This window comes from Leuresthes tenuis, unplaced genomic scaffold (genome assembly GCF_036924035.1).
Source record: "Leuresthes tenuis unplaced genomic scaffold, fLeuTen1.0.hap1 SCAF_5, whole genome shotgun sequence".
In the NCBI taxonomy this organism is placed as follows: domain Eukaryota; kingdom Metazoa; phylum Chordata; class Actinopteri; order Atheriniformes; family Atherinopsidae; genus Leuresthes; species Leuresthes tenuis.
Genome location: NW_027325359.1, coordinates 35,293,139 through 35,311,764, shown reverse-complemented (window position 1 = coordinate 35,311,764; position 18,626 = coordinate 35,293,139). Strand labels below are relative to the sequence as shown.

The 18,626-nt window shown below is 46.0% G+C and overlaps 1 protein-coding gene across 1 annotated transcript; it reads right to left on the bottom strand.

The window, feature by feature from the left end:
• Nucleotides 1-1,231: 1,231 nt before the first annotated feature.
• Nucleotides 1,232-16,778, bottom strand: ces3 (carboxylesterase 3). Its single transcript, XM_072386738.1, has 13 exons — nucleotides 16,671-16,778; nucleotides 13,912-14,110; nucleotides 13,705-13,843; nucleotides 11,821-11,954; nucleotides 11,590-11,743; nucleotides 11,306-11,410; nucleotides 7,979-8,080; nucleotides 7,607-7,747; nucleotides 7,444-7,524; nucleotides 4,706-4,847; nucleotides 3,106-3,255; nucleotides 2,937-3,009; nucleotides 1,232-1,571 (listed from the first exon to the last, which is right to left on the bottom strand). Exons 1-13 carry the CDS (start codon nucleotides 16,735-16,737, stop codon nucleotides 1,400-1,402), a joined length of 1,659 nt encoding a protein of 552 aa, XP_072242839.1. The 5' UTR covers nucleotides 16,738-16,778; the 3' UTR covers nucleotides 1,232-1,399.
• Nucleotides 16,779-18,626: the final 1,848 nt, after the last annotated feature.

Sequence of the window (18,626 nt, the reverse complement as noted above, 5' to 3'; positions counted from 1 at the left end):
AGCACAGCCAATCAGCACTGCGGCTTCTCAGAGGGTAAGATTATCGGATATTCCCTTCGCAAGAAAAGAAGTCAAATAGAAGCAATTACATGGAAAATATGTTAAAATAACGAGTCATGCTGTTAATGTGGGGATTAATGTGGATATATCGACTTTAAGTTATGTTTTTCTGTCACGACAAATGGTTTTTATTCAAGTTTTGTTTTCGGCGAGAAGCTGATTGAACAGAGAAAATAGATCGATCGTGAATCTTAAAGAAAAAAAATATATATGCGTATAAATTTCATTGTAATTCTGAGCCCTTTCATGCTTATTCTGCATATTTTGTGGTAATTTTTAATCCTATTTGATTGTTTTGTGCTCTTTTTTAGAAGTTTTAAATCTTTTTGGTGGTTTCGTATCAAATTTTCTTCCATTTGAGGATTAAAATTATATGAATGGCGCCACCCCTGGACTAGACTGAGTCTTTCTTTCTTTGCATCTTCTTGAGCTTTTTTCTGTGAAAACACAGATTTCTGAAACTTTTCTCTGTGCTGCTGGAGGGACTACGGCGATTTTTTAAACATTTGTTATGATGCGTAACCATGGCAGCAGTTCACTGAGCTTTCCCGAGCTGAAGAGGAGACGTCTGGGATGCAGAGCAGGAACAAAACGGAGGAAAAGGGAGGAGGAAGTTTAAAGCATTTCTTCCTTTGATCATCAGGGGAAATGTGAGATCTCTGGTGGATAAAATGGACGAGCTTGGAGGAAACAACAGGAATATCAGGAAGAGACGTTGAACTGCTGGCTGTGAGTTTCTGTCCATACTGAGAGAGTTCACCTGAGTTACCTGCTGACGCTGTGAGTGACATCATCAGCTGAGTTGTTGCTAAGCAACAGAAACAGCAGCCCGACCCACTGATGGAGACCTCTGAAGGTTCCTACCTTCCTCTCTGCTGCACCTCAACTTTCTACATGTTTGTCAGCTGGTTTTTATTTAATTTTGTTATCTGTAACAGCAGCTGATCTTTAATAATAATTAATACTGAAACAGTATAATTTCCCTTTGGGTATTAATAAAGTAAAATTGGTTGTGTCGTTGTTGTTTTGCATCTCATTGAGCTCCTCTCATGTCCTCTTGTGGTTGTAAAGCACCTCTCAGACTCTTTGTGTTGTGAGTATCATAAAAGGAAAATAAGGTAACTTTATAACCTTGACCTTGAGACCTTCAGTAATCCATCACTCAGCTCTGTTGGAGAAAAAAGCTTTTATTTTGTTGAAGGATTCTGAGGATTCGTGTAATTACAGCTATGTTACAAAATACAGGAAATCAAAAATCTACTCTGAAGCAGCAGTGATTAAACCTTTGAGTTGAGCCACAAAAAGAAAGTGAGAGAAAAGACTAAAAGGCTTGCAGTGATCAGTTTCCAGCCGCTAACTCTTCCAGCCTCTGAGGGAGGGTGACAGTAGCAAAATGGACCCTGTCCTTCTTCAGTTTCTGTTTCACAACCTGAGCCGGGCCCAGCTCCATGTACTCCTGCTTCTGTCGGTCATACTGAGGCCAGCTGACCAGCCCAGGGCCATTGGGAGAGCTGGAGAGACACTCAAACAGGTCAGGCACAAACTTCTTTTACCACTAAACATTAAAAAAAAGAAATGTTATAATTTAACTGATGTCAGGTAAAATCCTGCTTTTTTGGGGGGAGAGAAGCACTGCAGCTCTGCTTTATTTCTTTATCTTTCTGCCTCAGGAGTTCACCAAACTGACTGAGTTGTTTTGTTCTGAGCAAACAAGAGAACAGTTGCCTTAATAAATCATATTCTACAAAACTGAGCTCCTCTGGCTGCCCTTAGCATCAGATCCAAGTCCCTGATGTTAGCTACAAAGTGCTTAATGGAACGGCTCCATCTACTTGGAGGCTCTTGCAAAGGCTTCTGTCCCAACTGGGTCCCTCCGTTGGTCCCAGGATTGTCGTCTAGCAGCTCCTACACCACGCCTAAGACAATCCAAACTCTGTTCATGTGTCGTCCCACGATGGTGGAATGACCTACCGAGCGCTACCAGAACAGGGGCGTCCCTGTCTATCTTCAAGAAGCTCCTGAAAACCCAGCTCTTCAGAGAGCATCTCCTATCCCAGCACTTACCTTGTACTTCCCTCCCCCCTCTATCTCTGCACTTTATCTTTCTGCTCTTCCTTCTATGCCTGCACCCTATCTCTGCTCTGTCCCCTCTGACAGAGTCGGACTCCTGGGTTCCTTCTATGGAGCTTATTGTTAGCTTTTTATAAAGCTGTTATATCTTCATTAGTAAGCCGCTTTGGATAAAAGCGTCTGATAAATACATAAATATAAACTCTATGCTTGACCGAATAGTTCATAACACATTTTTCTGCAGTTATTTCAGTTTTACTCTGACTTTAAGGTCAATATTGAGAATCCTGGCACCCAAAAGAAAAGTAGGACCCGAAAATTAGCCAAAATTCTACAAGAAAAGGTCACATTTTGTCTAAAAATGGATTTGTCAACCAACATTTCACAATGATGTGGTTGATGATGCGCGTTTGTGACAACATCTGCACTGAAATGAACCAAATAACTGCTAAAACGTGAATAATAAAGTCTTTCTGCTCTTCCTTCTATGCCTGCACCCTATCTCTACTCTGTCCCCTCTGACAGAGTCGGACTCCTGGGTTCCTTCTATGTAGCTTATTGTTAGCTTATTGTTAGCTTATTGTTAGCTTATTGTTAGCTTTTTATAAAGCTGTTATATCTTCATTTGTAAGTCGCTTTGGATAAAAGCGTCTGATAAATACAGAAACAACATAAACATAAAACGCAGCAGCCTGCTGACTGAAATGAAGTCACGTTTGGCAGCTAAAACAGAACGAGGCGCTGAAAGATGTAAGAGATTCCTTTTGGTCTGTCTAATCTAGTCTAAATCACCGGTCCTTACTCACCCAGTCCGGGCGAAATTAGCCCAGTATGACATCATGGTCCGAGAAAATCTCTCATCTTCTTTGGTGATGTCGCCTAAAGACCAGAAAAGAGAAGTTTAATCTAAAATCTAACACCGATTTACAGCATTAGTGTCTGTAAATGACTCCATATGACGGATTGTATACCCACCGGTGACTTTTATATGTCCGTCCCAGAAACAGCCACCAAACATGAAGCCAACGTCGTCAGCGTGATCCGCCTTCACGAAGCTGGGTCTGTTCGATTTGTGCATATCTGCACTGTACACAAACTCATACATGTAAACCGGAGCATCCACATCTGGAAACAGAGAGACAAGACTTGGGCTTAGCTGAAGGCTGAAGAACTGTGGCCCTATCTGTTTATGTTACATCACAGTTTGTTTAGTCATGTTTTCCCCCGTTTTTCACATTCAGTTCACTCAAGTCACCTGGTTAATTGATCACTCCCTCCATAGTATTTAGCTTCCTGGTTTCCTTTCATTCATTGCAGAATCCTCACTATCCCTCCCATGCTTCGTTGCACGCAGATAAGTCTGGGTTCATGCCTCAGTATTCGTAGCCATAGTATTTATTCATAGTCTTGTTTTACTTTCATGTTTAAGTATTTTTGAATCCGGCTCTGCCGCGCTTTGTTTTTGTCTTGTTTTTGCAAATAAACCTTTGATTTCGAACTAAAGAGCTGCATCTGGGTCCACCCTTTCCACGTTCCTGACAGATCTATGTTCTGTTTCTTGTCTTGTCATTTCCTGTTTTATTTTGGAAAAAAACCCACTAATCTTCTCCTCTCGTTCCAGGTATCTTGCACTTCCACGTTGACGTAGAAGTTGTGGAAATGCCCAGAGGTCACGGCTCGGTTTCCCTCGTTTCTGTCTCGGTTTATGTTCTGTTCCATGTCTTGTCTCTTCATTTCCTGTTTTATTTTGAAAACTCACTGACCTTCTCCTCTCGTTTCAGGCGTCTGATTGTCTTCCCTGATTCCCAAAGTGTTTCCACCTGTTCCCCTTGGTCCCTCATGTGTTCAAATAGTCTACCTTTCCCTTGTCTTGTGCCAGTATTTCGTCTCATTTTGAGCTTCATTACCAGCCTTTTGTCTTGCCTTGAACCCACAGATTCCTCGAGCCTGCAGCGAGCGACTCTCCTGCAGTGCTGTCCTGCCTTGTAATTCATTGTTCCGTAGCCTTAGTAATTTATTGTAACGGTAAGTTTCATAGCTTTGTTTTTCCTCCATTTTCTAGGAGTGATTTTTCGTTACTATTCAGAGTCGCCTCCATTAAAGGAGAGCTTTTAGTTAAATTTAAAGTTTCATAGAGCCTCTTTTGGAAAGAGTGCGTCTTCTGTTTTTCATTTTGAGAGCGAGTCTTTGCTTTGTCAAGAGTTCATAGCATTTCTGTTTTCCTCCGGTTTGGAGAGGTTTTGTTTAACTCCTCCACGATAGATACAGAGGAGAGCTCTTAGGTTTTTTTATAGCCTTTTCCTTTTGCACTGCCGGGAGAGCGCCCTGCAGCGCCGTGTTCTGTCTTGTGTTTATAATAAACTCTCTTGAAACCACACGACCCTGCATCTGAGTCCTAAGTCCCTCGACATGCCTGGCGGTACATGACACAACTAGTTCATCCCCATCAGTCAGAATCAGCGTGACGCACACGTTCTTTGCTGTGAAACTAGATTAAAGCAGTCAGAAGTAGTAGTTTGATCAGTTTTTCCCTCTCTGCAACACTAGTCCGGGTTAGTTTCACTTGCTCTCCGACCTGCATGGTATCCGGCCACCTGGACAACAGGTAGTGTCATCAGCAGGTCTCCTATGACCTCCGTGAAGGCGTCTCTGATCTCCTCTGGAGTTTGAGCATCTTTCAGGTATTCATCTGTGATGAGGCCGTTGGCTGTGGAGACCTTAAACGAGAATGGAAGGTGAAGCATCAAACTTCTGCCTGCGACAGCGCTGCAGGAGTATGGCTTCCTAACATGTGGGTACATTTTCTCTGAAGTTTAGGGGATTTACTATCACTATGAATATGGAACTCCTCAAGGTAGTATCCTCGGCCCCATTCTGTTTGTGTATTATACAGCATATATGCTTCTATGTATGAATGCCGTTTGAGGTCATTACCGTAACAAAACTTTTCATTACCGTAACAGCTTTTCATTACTGTAACACTTGCTGTATGTGTAAATATTTGGATGGGAATGAGTGATACCTTCAAATTTTATTTTTGTACAGGAACTATTTAATTACTTGAAATTTACACGACAGGAAAGATTTCGTGTAAAAAAAAAAATACAATTTTGTTACGGTAATGAACATAATAACTAAAATTACTGTACACTATGTGACTATTCTGAACTATTAATAGAACATGCATGAAACAAATAAAAGGTCTACCTTTCATACATATTCAGTTATCATCAATTGAAAATGTGTTACGGTAATGAATTTATTTGGTCAACGACTCAATAAAACATTCCGAAAATGTATTAAAGAACGTGTATTGATCACTAATTTTAATTGAGACCCTGCTTAATACTAATAAGAGAAAAAAAAATAGCAAAATTGACCTAAATTTGTTTTTGCAAAGGTTAGGACAGTTTCGTGAGAATCACCCACATATGCTGTCTTTGAACGACAGTATTGAAGTCGAATCACACAGTTTTGCAGAAGATACACATCTTTCACTAAAAATAAAACAGCCCTTCTTAAACTGCTATTCTCTTGTTTACTTGACATCTACGGTGGCCTTGAGAGCTCGCAGCTTTTCAAAAGCCAGAACACAAATGCAACAACAGATAAACGTGCAAATTTCATTGTAATTCTGAGTCCTTTCATGCTTATTCTGCATATTTTGTGGTCATTCTTAATCCTATTTGGTTGTTTTGTGTTTTTTTTTTTTAAGTTTTAGATCTTTTTGGTTGTTTCGTATCAAATTTTCTACCATTTGAGGATTAAAATGATATGAATGGCGCCACCCCTGGACAGACTCTCTTTCTTTCTTTGCATCTTCTTGAGCTTTTTCTGTGAAAACACAGATTTCTGAAGCATTTCTCTGTGCTGCTGGAGGGACTACGGTGATTTTTTTACATTTGTTATGATGCGTAACCATGGCAGCAGTTCACTGAGCTTTCCCGAGCTGAAGAGGAGACGTCTGGGATGCAGAGCAGGAACAAAATGGAGGAAAGGGAGGAGGAAGTTTAAAGCATTTCTTCCCCTGATCATCAGGGGAAATGTGAGATCTCTGGTGGATAAAATGGACGAGCTTAGAGGAAACAACAGGAATATTAGCTCACAACAGAGTTATGATCCCTCTGGTGAGCTTAGCTCTCTGTACAAGCATTAAAGATCTTATACATATGCACAAATAATGAGGAATAAACTAAGTACTCTGGAGGTGAACAACAGCTTAATGCTCCACAAAACAAAGGTACAAATGTGGATTGAAAGATTTTGCCAAAGATCCACATTTATTCACCTATTTGTTGACCGCGAGGACCCAGAGTTTTGTTTGACCTCACTCTAAATGTAACGTTATCCTGGTTTGGTCATTTCCCCTTTAGCATATTCATTTATTTCATTGGTGTAGGTCCTGAATACGATCAGCGTTTATGGGTCTGTCCAAACACACAAGGACACAGTTTACAGATCAGTGGAGACTTTTAATGAGGCTGCCACGTAAATATCAACAACATTAGAGCTATTTTTCCTTTTGGTGATGCTAAGTGTTGCTAACTTTCTGTATCTGTTAGAATTTAATTGATCTTTGGTCTATAAAGGAATAAAATGTCATCTTATTGCAATATTATCACTGAAAATGACAAAATGCAGTCAAAATATTGAGTTATTGAGTATAAGATGCTTAAATTTGGTTATGAATGAATGTTTATTTTTAGGGAAGTCACATTAAGCCCTTTAATCAGAAGCTGTTTAACGGTGAGACAGACTGATTAAATATCCTTAAGACAGAATATTCTGCTTTGGATCATAGAAGGAGCCTGTACAGCTCTTTGAGTCAATTTGTTTCAATGTTTGAGTTTAATTGTTTAAGAATTCAATGTTTAAAAGCTGTTTTCACACTTTTCTTTCAAGGGAAAAGTGAAAAAACATGAAATATAATGTGATTTACACTGATTTCTGAATAAATACATAAAGAACAGACTCCTACTTCAGTGCAGGAGGAGAACTTCACGTATAATCGTTAAACTTTGCAAATAAATGCATGAAATAGAAGTTGTTTTTTTAAGAGGACCAAAATATAAATTAGATATAGATTAGTTATTCCCCAAAACTTTTTTTTAAAGTCTCTTTGAACATGATTGAAACCACTTATTTTATCCAAAGTAACAGTAAAAATAAAGTTCCTTTATGTAGAATAAATGTTTATTGGCTAACTTGGCTGCTGGATCCATAACAAAATCCATTCTTTGAAGTAAACTTTAAAGCTAATCAGTCAAATAAAGTGAAACACAAAAGGATCAAACTGATTCAGGCAATGCTCACCCCTGCAGGATTGAACATGTTCACCACAGCCAGCACCGACTCCCTGTTCATGCCTTTCTCCCAGCCAGGGGGGCCGAAGCTCTGCAGTCCACAGGAGGAGACGGTCAAACACAAAGCATGAGAGGCTCTGAGCTTTTTACGGAGGCCTGGGGAAGTAAATCACCTGAGGCAGGATCCAGCCAAACTCGTGATTGGTTATTCCCATCAGCACAGGAACCTTCAGCACTTCTTTTCTCCGGAGGAGGACCTCGGCCGTGCCGTGCAGTAAATCCCCATCAACAACTGCTCCCAGGTAAATCTTCATCTAAACAGGAAGCTAAAGTGACTTTAAGTGGCAACAGACTGACTTTAGCAGCAGGTGATGCTGACCAAAGGCTGCCATCTTGTGGCCAAGCTGTGCATTCTGGTCTGAAATTTTCCAGATTTTCCAGGACTTTTCATTTCTTTATTTCATGTCTTGGTGAGTTCAGGGTTTCTCAGTCTGGAATCACTCCTGACACATCTACCTGTGTCTGTCCTCACGGGATTCGTTTACCTTTTTGGTTGCAGCCAGTAACTCGTCGACACTTTTCCCCCTGATGCACCGCACCAGTTCTTCTGTGCTGCAGTCGCAGCATCCAGTGATGTTGGCAACAATCTGCAGGCGGGAGAAATAAGATGGATAAATATGACACGTAAAAGAGATCATGAACACTGCCAATTGTAAGAAAATGTAGAAATATAACACTAAAACATGAATCTGACAGTTCTGAGAGAGTTCTCACAGTCTATGTTATGTGAAACCTTGCATGTTCATCTGTTTTTCACAATTGATGTCATCCAGCAACCTGATGCCCAGCTACACAACACTGTCTGTTACCGAGTCCCGCGGTCGGCTCCAGTCGCCTGTTACCGAGTCCCGCGGTCGGCTCCCTTCGCCTGTTACCGAGTCCCGCGGTCGGCTCCCGTCGCCTGTTACCGAGTCCCGCGGTCGGCTCCCGTCGCCTGTTACTGTGTCCCGCGGTCGGCTCCAGTCGCCTGTTACCGAGTCCCGCGGTCGGCTCTAGTCGCCTGTTACCGAGTCCCGCGGTCGGCTTCCTTCGCCTGTTACAGAGTCCCGCGGTCGGCTTCCTTCGCCTGTTACCGAGTCCCGGGGTCGGCTCTAGTCGCCTGTTACCGAGTCCCGCGGTCGGCTCCAGTCGCCTGTTACCGAGTCCCGCGGTCGGCTCCCTTCGCCTGTTACCGAGTCCCGCGGTCGGCTCCAGTCGCCTGTTACCGAGTCCCGCGGTCGGCTCCCGTCGCCTGTTACCGAGTCCCGCGGTCGGCTCCAGTCGCCTGTTACAGAGTCCCGCGGTCGGCTCCAGTCGCCTGTTACCGAGTCCCGCGGTCGGCTCCCGTCGCCTGTTACCGAGTCCCGCGGTCGGCTCCAGTCGCCTGTTACCGAGTCCCGCGGTCGGCTCCAGTCGCCTGTTACAGAGTCCCGCGGTCGGCTCCAGTCGCCTGTTACCGAGTCCCGCGGTCGGCTCCAGTCGCCTGTTACAGAGTCCCGCGGTCGGCTCCAGTCGCCTGTTACCGAGTCCCGCGGTCGGCTCCCGTCGCCTGTTACCGAGTCCCGCGGTCGGCTCCAGTCGCCTGTTACCGAGTCCCGCGGTCGGCTCCAGTCGCCTGTTACAGAGTCCCGCGGTCGGCTCCAGTCGCCTGTTACCGAGTCCCGCGGTCGGCTCCCGTCGCCTGTTACCGAGTCCCGCGGTCGGCTCCAGTCGCCTGTTACCGAGTCCCGCGGTCGGCTCCAGTCGCCTGTTACCGAGTCCCGCGGTCGGCTCCCGTCGCCTGTTACCGAGTCCCGCGGTCGGCTCCAGTCGCCTGTTACCGAGTCCCGCGGTCGGCTCCAGTCGCCTGTTACCGAGTCCCGCGGTCGGCTCCCGTCGCCTGTTACCGAGTCCCGCGGTCGGCTCCAGTCGCCCGTTACCGAGTCCCGCGGTCGGCTCCAGTCGCCCGTTACCGAGTCCCGCGGTCTGCTCCCTTCACCTGTTACCGAGTCCCGCGGTCGGCTCCAGTCGCCCGTTACCGAGTCCCGCGGTCGGCTCCCTTCGCCTGTTACCGAGTCCCGCGGTCGGCTCCAGTCGCCCGTTACCGAGTCCCGCGGTCGGCTCCAGTCGCCCGTTACCGAGTCCCGCGGTCTGCTCCCTTCACCTGTTACCGAGTCCCGCGGTCGGCTCCAGTCGCCCGTTACCGAGTCCCGCGGTCGGCTCCCTTCGCCTGTTACCGAGTCCCGCGGTCGGCTCCCTTCGCCTGTTACCGAGTCCTGCGGTCGGCTCCCGTCGCCTGTTACCGAGTCCCGCGGTCGGCTCCAGTCGCCCGTTACCGAGTCCCGCGGTCGGCTCCCGTCCCCTGTTACCGAGTCCCGCGGTCGGCTTCCTTCGCCTGTTACGAGTCTCGCGGTCGGCTCCAGTCGCCTGTTACCGAGTCCCGCGGTCGGCTCCAGTCGCCCGTTACCGAGTCCCGCGGTCGGCTCCCTTCGCCTGTTACCGAGTCCCGCGGTCGGCTCCAGTCGCCTGTTACAGAGTCCCGCGGTCGGCTCCAGTCCCCTGTTACCGAGTCCCGCGGTCGGCTTCCTTCGCCTGTTACCGAGTCCCGCGGTCGGCTCCAGTCGCCTGTTACCGAGTCCCGCGGTCGGCTCCCTTCGCCTGTTACCGAGTCCCGCGGTCGGCTCCAGTCGCCTGTTACAGAGTCCCGCGGTCGGCTCCAGTCCCCTGTTACCGAGTCCCGCGGTCGGCTTCCTTCGCCTGTTACCGAGTCCCGCGGTCGGCTCCAGTCGCCTGTTACCGAGTCCCGCGGTCGGCTCCAGTCGCCTGTTACCGAGTCCCGCGGTCGGCTCCCTTCGCCTGTTACCGAGTCCCGCGGTCGGCTCCAGTCGCCTGTTACAGAGTCCCGCGGTCGGCTCCAGTCCCCTGTTACCGAGTCCCGCGGTCGGCTTCCTTCGCCTGTTACCGAGTCCCGCGGTCGGCTCCAGTCCCCTGTTACCGAGTCCCGCGGTCGGCTTCCTTCGCCTGTTACCGAGTCCCGCGGTCGGCTCCCTTCGCCTGTTACCGAGTCCCGCGGTCGACTCCCGTCGCCTGTTACCGAGTCCCGCGGTCGGCTCCAGTCCCCTGTTACCGAGTCCCGCGGTCGGCTCCCGTCCCCTGTTACCGAGTCCCGCGGTCGGCTCCCTTCGCCTGTTACCGAGTCCCGCGGTCGGCTCCAGTCGCCTGTTACAGAGTCCCGCGGTCGGCTCCTGTCCCCTGTTACCAAGTCCCGCGGTTGGCTCCAGTCGCCTGTTACAGAGTCCCGCGGTTAACTCCAGTCCCCTGTTACAGAGTCCCGCGGTCGGCTCCAGTCCCCTGTTACCGAGTCCCGCGGTCGGCTCCCGTCGCCTGTTACCGAGTCCCGCGGTCGGCTCCAGTCCCCTGTTACCGAGTCCCGCGGTCGGCTCCCGTCGCCTGTTACCGAGTCCCGCGGTCGGCTCCAGTCCCCTGTTACCGAGTCCCGCGGTCAGCTCCCGTCGCTTTAAGACAACGCCCCTTAAAAGCCCGGTTTCCGGTGATAGACCGGTTCTACAGAAGCCTGCTGAGGTGCAGCTCCCAGTGCTTCTGACGGTTCACAAGCAAACTGTAAATCTATAAACTAACAACAATTATTTCTTATCCTGCTTATACATAAATGTAGGGAGGAATCTGGAAAACTGTGAGACATAGGCCCACAAGCCTGAGTCATGCAAGGCTTTTACGGTTTTTGAGTCTTCTGTTTCAAAGCTGCCACATTTCGTGCTTTGACCAACGTAGCTCATACACATTCTGGAGTGAAACTGTGTGGAAATACAGCCTAAATTACATGTTTTCCGTACCTTGGCGTAAGTCAAAGGATGGTCTGAAGTGTAGGTCCCAAGTGTTGCTACTCCACTTTGAAAGATTGCCCTGTGGAACAATCCTTTTGCCTTTGGAGACAGAGTCTATGCAAAAGGAAACATTCTGCATGTGGGTATGATACTTGGAAAGATAACATGAGAAAAAATGCACCAATTATTATAAATTGTGGGACTAAACATGCTAATAGAAGTTAATTCAGAATAGTTAGTGCATGGTGGTTGGACCAGCACGATACTTCCATATAATCACGAGTTTTCTTTACCAGTATGGATGCACTAATGCCGCCAGCAGATTCCCCAGCCACTGTAACAGTTTGTGGGTCACCACCGAAGGCCTCGACATTTTCCTGCACCCACCTCAGCGCTTCCAGCTGATCCAACAAGCCCCAGTTTCCCCGAGCCTGTTCGTCTCCGGTGCTTCGCGAGAGGAAGAGTCAGCACACTTGATCTGGGTTCTTTCAGAGTAATTTAGATAGAGGAAAACACTTCCTTACCTGAGGAATCCCAGAATGCCGAGGCGATACTGAATAACAACCATCACTATGTTCTCATAAGCAGCCAATGGGGCGCCATCGTACTGAGAAGCTGCTCCCATCGTAAGACCTCCTCCGTGGATCCACACCATCACCTGAAACACAAGGCAGGAGCCTGCTGTTCACGCCTCTGCAAACCGAGGTCAACATTAGCATGAATTGGGTTGGAGAGACAAGACGCCGTACTCCTCATCTTTATGGTGGTTTGGGTCTTTTCTGTTGTTTCGCAACACTTTGGGGAGTATTTCAGTCGCTCTGTGGATATTTTTGGTCATTTCGCATCTCCGTGGGGCCTAATTCCGTCCCTTTATGATTGCTTTGTGGTCCACTTCATCATATTTAGCATTGCTTTGCTGCTATTTGACAGATCTTTGTGATCATTTGGCATATTTTTTGTCTATCTGCTGTCCTTTTGCATAGCGTTCCTGTTTTCTTTTCCACTTTTCCCAACAGATAACTTTGCTCTCAGGCTGCAGGTTTCCTTGTGGTTCCCAGAGTTTCTAAAAGCAGAATGGGAGGCAGAGCCTTCAGTTATCAGGCCCCTAAAAGCAGAATGGGAGGCAGAGCCTTCAGTTATCAGGCCCCTAAAAGCAGAATGGGAGGCAGAGCCTTCAGTTATCAGGCCCCTAAAAGCAGAATGGGAGGCAGAGCCTTCAGTTATCAGGCCCCTCTCTGTGGAACCAGCTGCCAGTTTGGCTTCAGGAAGCAGACACCCTCTCTACCTTTAAGATCAGGCTGAAACTCTCCTTTCTGATAAAGCTTATAGTTAGGGATGGCTCAGGTGAGCCTGAAACATCCCATAGTTCTGCTGCTATAGGCCCAGCCTGCTGGGGGAGCTCCCATGATGCACCTCACCTCCCTCCATTTAATTTCTCAAATGATTTTATGTCCATGTGACATTATTGTGGTTATTAACTTGTGTTTCCCTGTTCCAGCAGGTATCCTTTGAATGGTGTTATGGTGTTCCCCCCCCTCTTTTCCCTCTTTTCTGTCTTCTATTTTTTTTCTTTCCTTCTTCTGTTTTCTAAGCTGCTGTTATGTGGCTACTTGCAGCTATAGGAGAGCTAACGGAGGGATTTCTACACAGGCACTCTACTGGGACCACTTCATCCACACGCCCCTCTGCAGCACAGCTCATTCACTCCGGTAAGAACGTCCATCTTACTCAAAGTCGTCGTCAAAATCTGATAAATATCCTGCCGTGTTGCACAAAACTATCAGCAGCAAACTCTGTGTGAAGTTAGCCGACTGTCACAGAGCACGGAGTGAATAAACTGTGCTGCAGGGGGGCGTGTGGATGAAGTGGTCCCAGTAGAGTGCCTGTGTAGAAATCCCTCCGTTAGCTCTCCTGTAGCTGCAAGTAGCCACATAACAGCGGCTATGAGCTAACAGAGCTATGAGCTAACAGCAGCTATGAGCTAACAGAGCTATGAGCTAACAGAGCTATGAGCTAACAGCAGCTATGAGCTAACAGCAGCTATGAGCTAACAGCAGCTATGAGCTAACAGAGCTATGAGCTAACAGAGCTATGAGCTAACAGCAGCTCTGAGCTAACAGAGCTATGAGCTAACAGAGCTATAGCACACGTTCATTCATTCATTCTTCTTAAAGTATTGGTGAAATAAAGACAGATAATGCCTTATTTAGAGGCTGCATCCTCTAAGCCCCGTTCACTCCGTTATATGGATCTCCGGTGATCTAAATATCTTCAGAAGGACGCCGACTTTCACCAAATTGTTCTCAGTGAGGAGATGAACGTATTTCATGCCAGAAATAAGGTTTAAAAACACCGGAGTTCCCCTTTAATGGTCTCTGGACCACATCCCCACCCTCTCTTTAACTCACCGGCAGTTTGTCTCCTTTTGCTGCCTCAGCAGGACTGTACACATTCAGATACAGACAGTCCTCTGAGAGCTCCGATGGAGTAAATTCAATGGACATGGCCCGAGAAATATTCACAACTATTTCTGGATCCTGGATACACCTGAAAACAGACACAGAAGGTGAGGCTGATGATGACCCTGAGGGATAAAAAGTAATTGACAGTCTTACATGGGTGGCTGGTGTGTGCAGTCTCTCTCGCCCTCCCAGGGCTCCACGCTCTGGGGAGCAGCCAGGCGGAGGGGCCCCACCGGGGGCCGGGCGAAGGGGATTCCCAGGTACTGCTTCACCCTCCTCTCTGTGCCTTTCACGGAGACGAACTCTCCTCTGATTCGACCATTTTTCAGTGAGACCACAAGGTCGCTGCTCCCTGCAGAGAACACAAGTGTGTGCTTTGGGGTCAAGGGGTCAAACTGTTGAACAGTTCAACATTTCTGCTGTTTTTCCAGCTCATTCTGTTGTCAGTGCGTTGTGTTTTTGCAGAGTTCAAGTATGACATGTTGCGTTTGCTTTGTAAAGCAAACAGTGAGATGAATTCTTCTTTCTCCGATTACTCCAGAGGCCCCTGAATGCACCATTTACCGTGGAATAGTGTCTAATTAATGGGAACAACGTGGACCGCAGTTTGTTTTCCACTCGCACAGAGAAGATGAAATCCTTATCTATGATAAATTAAACCAATTATTTAGATAAACTACAAGCAAGCCGTAGAAACAGAGTTTGTTCAGTTCTCACGAAAAACACGTTAACGGTCCCGCTGTTTTACTTCCGTTAGCCGCCATCTTTGTTTTCCCGGAAGTAGGTTTTTAAGAAAAGGCGGCTTCAGTTCAACACATTAGATACGTCAAGATTAAAAACTTTAGAAAACAAGAGAGAAAGTGGAACTTCTGCAGGTTTATACTGATATTAAGACCATCTTTTTGTTAGTGCTGCATTTTGTGCTAATATGTAAATATTGCCTCAACAGAAATATAGAAAAAACAGAATAAACGATAAAAAAATAGGTTTTTACTGATACGATTATCAAATTATCAATGGAGCAAGCAATAAATTATTCTGAACGTGAAATGTCAGAAAGAAAGTAGATACTAAACATTCTTAAATATAGAAACAGGAGCTAAATGAGGCAGAAACAGAGTTTTTTATCAGTTCTCAGCAGCTTTAAAGTGAATCTCTGGTCTGAGCTCCTTTATTCTCCAACACAGCCTGAACCCTCTGAGACAAGCTTTCTGTCATTTCTTTAAGGAGTCTTCAGGAATAGTTCTCCAGGCTTCTTGAAGGACATCCCAAAGCTCTTCTTTGGATGTGGGCTGCCTTTTGTTCCGTTCTCTGTCAGATGATCCCACACTGCTTCAATAATGTTGAGGTCCGGGCTCTGGGGAGGATTCATCCCTCCATAAGACCTGTTGCCACTGATTTTCAGTCCACTTCTTGTGTCATTTGGCACAGCTCAGCCTTTTCTCCCTGTTTCCCTTCCTTAAGAACGGCTTCTTGACAGCCACCCTTCCATGGAGCCCATTTCTGATGAGGCTTGGGCCAACAGTAGATGGATCAGCTGAAGGTCCAGATGCATCTCTCAGGTCCTGTCAGGTCACAGCTGGATTTTTTCCTCTTTCTTAAGGACATCACTTTCAGATCCTGTTCATCTGCTGGAGATAGTTTTTTAGGCCTGACACTTCTTCTTCTGTCCTCCACTTGTCCAGTTTCCTCAAATGTTTTAAGGACACACTGCACACCATGCTGAGATATGCCAAGTTTTCAGCTAATAGCTCTTTGGGAATCACCTTGTTGCTGCAGAAATCCTATTTTCTGTCTGTCAAACTGTGTTTTCTTTGCTGTTTTTCATAAATGGGAACAAATGATGTGTCTTTGTAACAAAGTGCCTAAAGATCCAGTTTAAAATGGCTTCTTTGCTAAGTTGTCTGTTCTGTGTCGACACAACACTGGTTCATCCCTTGAGTTAGGAGCCTTTTTTCTGCCTGAATGCTTCATAGCTCGGAGTTAAGTGGCTGAACAAAGAAAAACTGGAGTGAAAAAGCAGGAAATGTCCTAAGAAAAACTAATACAAAAGTGTATTTGAGGTATTCTTTGAATCTCCCCGTGTGACTCATCGGAGTGGGTTTTAATAAAGTTTTAAGGAAGTTTTAATCTGCTCCACACAGCCAGACGTGCAAATCCTGCTTTACACCTGGTGCCAAGAATGAGAGTTCTTAGTGCGGTTTACCACCCAGCTGTGTACAGAGTCCACTTTATTCCATCAAAATCACCTCATATCCCCCAAAACCGAGTCAACAGTTTGCTTTTAAAGCAGCTGATATGTGACCATCAGTAAAGTAGAATTCAAAATCCCCTGAAAATGTTGCAGGACTCCTTTTTTAACTGGGATCTATCATTGATTGCATTAAAACACACATTAAACTTTGTTGAATCATCTGAGGGGTTTTAATTGCTTTATGGTGCATTTTATCCTTTTTTACTCGCTGGTTTATCTCAGTCAGACTAGTTGTTTTTTTATTTATTTATCGACAGCTGATTAAATTTGATAAAAAAAGATGAATAAATGTAATCTAACAGCGAAACACTTTGAATTTACACTGAATTCAATGATAAAGTTGATGACATTAAGCTTTAAAATGAGCCGAATTAGAAGTGAAAGAGGCTTCTGTAATTATATTTCACGATTTTACAAACTGCAGGTGATCAGTGGCTTTTAAAGAAAGCTTTTTTAACTTAATTTTCCTCCAAACTGGCTGCTTTAAAGCGAGATGACATGTCTGAGTCCACGCTTTGCCTCCCTCTCTGTTCACTGAACTCTTTTTGCTGAACCTTGCTTCTCTGTGTGACATTTCGAACGAACCGTGTCTGCAGTGGCTGATGCATGCACAGGTCCTGCAGAAATAAATAAGAGTTAAAATGAAGGGTCGTCCTACCTGCTGCTGGATGCGAGTTCACCATCATTACAGGGAGCAGATAAACAATGAGCTGCACTGTTCTCATCCTGACCGAGCGCCGACAAAACAGAAAGAATTACAGCGAGCTTACAGAGGAAAAAGCCCTCCGGCTCCTCGCCCCTGAGCTGGACCTCCCACACACGTGCACACGCACGTGCACACACATGCACACACACATGCACCTTCAGCCTCTCATTCCACGCAAATCACAAACAAGCTCAGTGTGTTCAGTGGAAATGTTAACCATCGATTTACCCTCCGCACAGGACTCTGACCGCCGAGTAAAAAATTACCAAAACTGCTCTTTGAACACTTCAGCTCAATGCCCCCCCCAACCGCTCACATTCCTCTGCTCGCTGTTGTGGCGTGCACGTGCACGTGCACGTTGTGTGCTGCAGGGAAAACAGAAACCCCACCGAGGCTGTGTTTCTGTCTCTGACTCCTGCTGGTTGGAGCAGTATTTTATCAGCTGGATGACCTTCATCTGGGAGACTTCACCACAGAAAGATGCATTCTAGGTGGTATTTTGACCAGGTTCTGTTGCTTGGGTCTCGTCGAATAACCAAAGAACTAAACAAGCTAAACTCTATTGCTTGACTTTGTGAAAAACCTCATAGGCCGAAGGAAAAGATAAATGTGATTTATTTCTACAGCCCTTTACAACAATCCATTTCGGTGTAACCAAAGTGCTTTACAGCAGATAATAAATAAAGAAAAGAATAAGTAAAAAACAATAAAATGACAGAAAACGCAATAAAATACAGCAAAATTGAATAAGATAATATAAAATAGTTACTATACTACTGGGTATTAAAAGCCATCTGAAATAAGTAGGCTTTTAGCTTAGATTTAAAGAGGTCAGAGGTCAGAAATAAGATGCATCTCGGAGCTTATTCCAGAGCCTGGGGGCACCTCAGGGCTTGTATTGGGACCTGAACACTTCCAGAAAAAGTTGATTTGTTGACCTCAGAGCTCTGCCAGGGTTACGGACAGTTAAAAGCTCAGATAAATACGATGGGGTGAGGCCGTTAAGAGCTTTAAAAACAAACTTTAAAAGTTTAAAATCAGTTCTATGAAGGACAGGAAGCCAATTAAGGGAGCTAAGAACAGGAGTGATGTGCACAGGTCTGTTAGTGTTGGTTAAAGACGGGCAGCAGCAGCATTTTGCACCAGCTGAAGGCGACTGAGAGAAGTCTGGGAGATGCTGACATAAAGTCCATTGCTGTAGTCTAACCTTGAACTTATTAGGGCCTGGAGGCTTTCTCAATAAAAGAAAAAGATGAGGGCAGGGGGGTGGATCTGTGTAGATTCGTCTCTAAAACTTCCCCAAAATATCTGAAATGCTTCACATTGTCACAATAAATAAGCTGAGAATGATGAGCTAAGTGTTTTCTCTCTGTGACGTCAAAATGCAAACACTTTGTTTGAGTTTATGGCTATGATTATATTAACTGGGAGTTCGTTACCTGCAGCCTTAGAGAAAGAAGGGTGTCTGGATTGGGAATTTCAGGGTTTGGTGCTTTTATGATGTTGTTATCTTCACATTGTTGTTTTGGATGAGTGAAGAAGACCAATGAGACGAGACTTACATGTTAAATGAGCTGCAGCTTTCCACTATTCCTTCTCATGCACTCAATCCATGCAGCCAATCAGTGAAAGCTTTTTTAGGACTGAAAATGAGACGCTCCACATGTCAGCCATTGTTCCCAGTTAGCTGCAGCCTGGCAGCTTTCAGCAGCAGCAGCTGTTACCACTGAGCAATCAGTAAACTCTGCACTGAGGGTCATATGAAAGCAGCTCCTGCAGCTCCACTGAGTGTCAGAGGGCTTTGAGCTTTGTGTTGGTGCAGGTTGGCAGAAGCAGGTCCCAGTTAAGCTGTAATTTGACCCTGTTAGCGGCACCAGAATGAGGTGAGTAACTTCTGGTCTGCCCCAG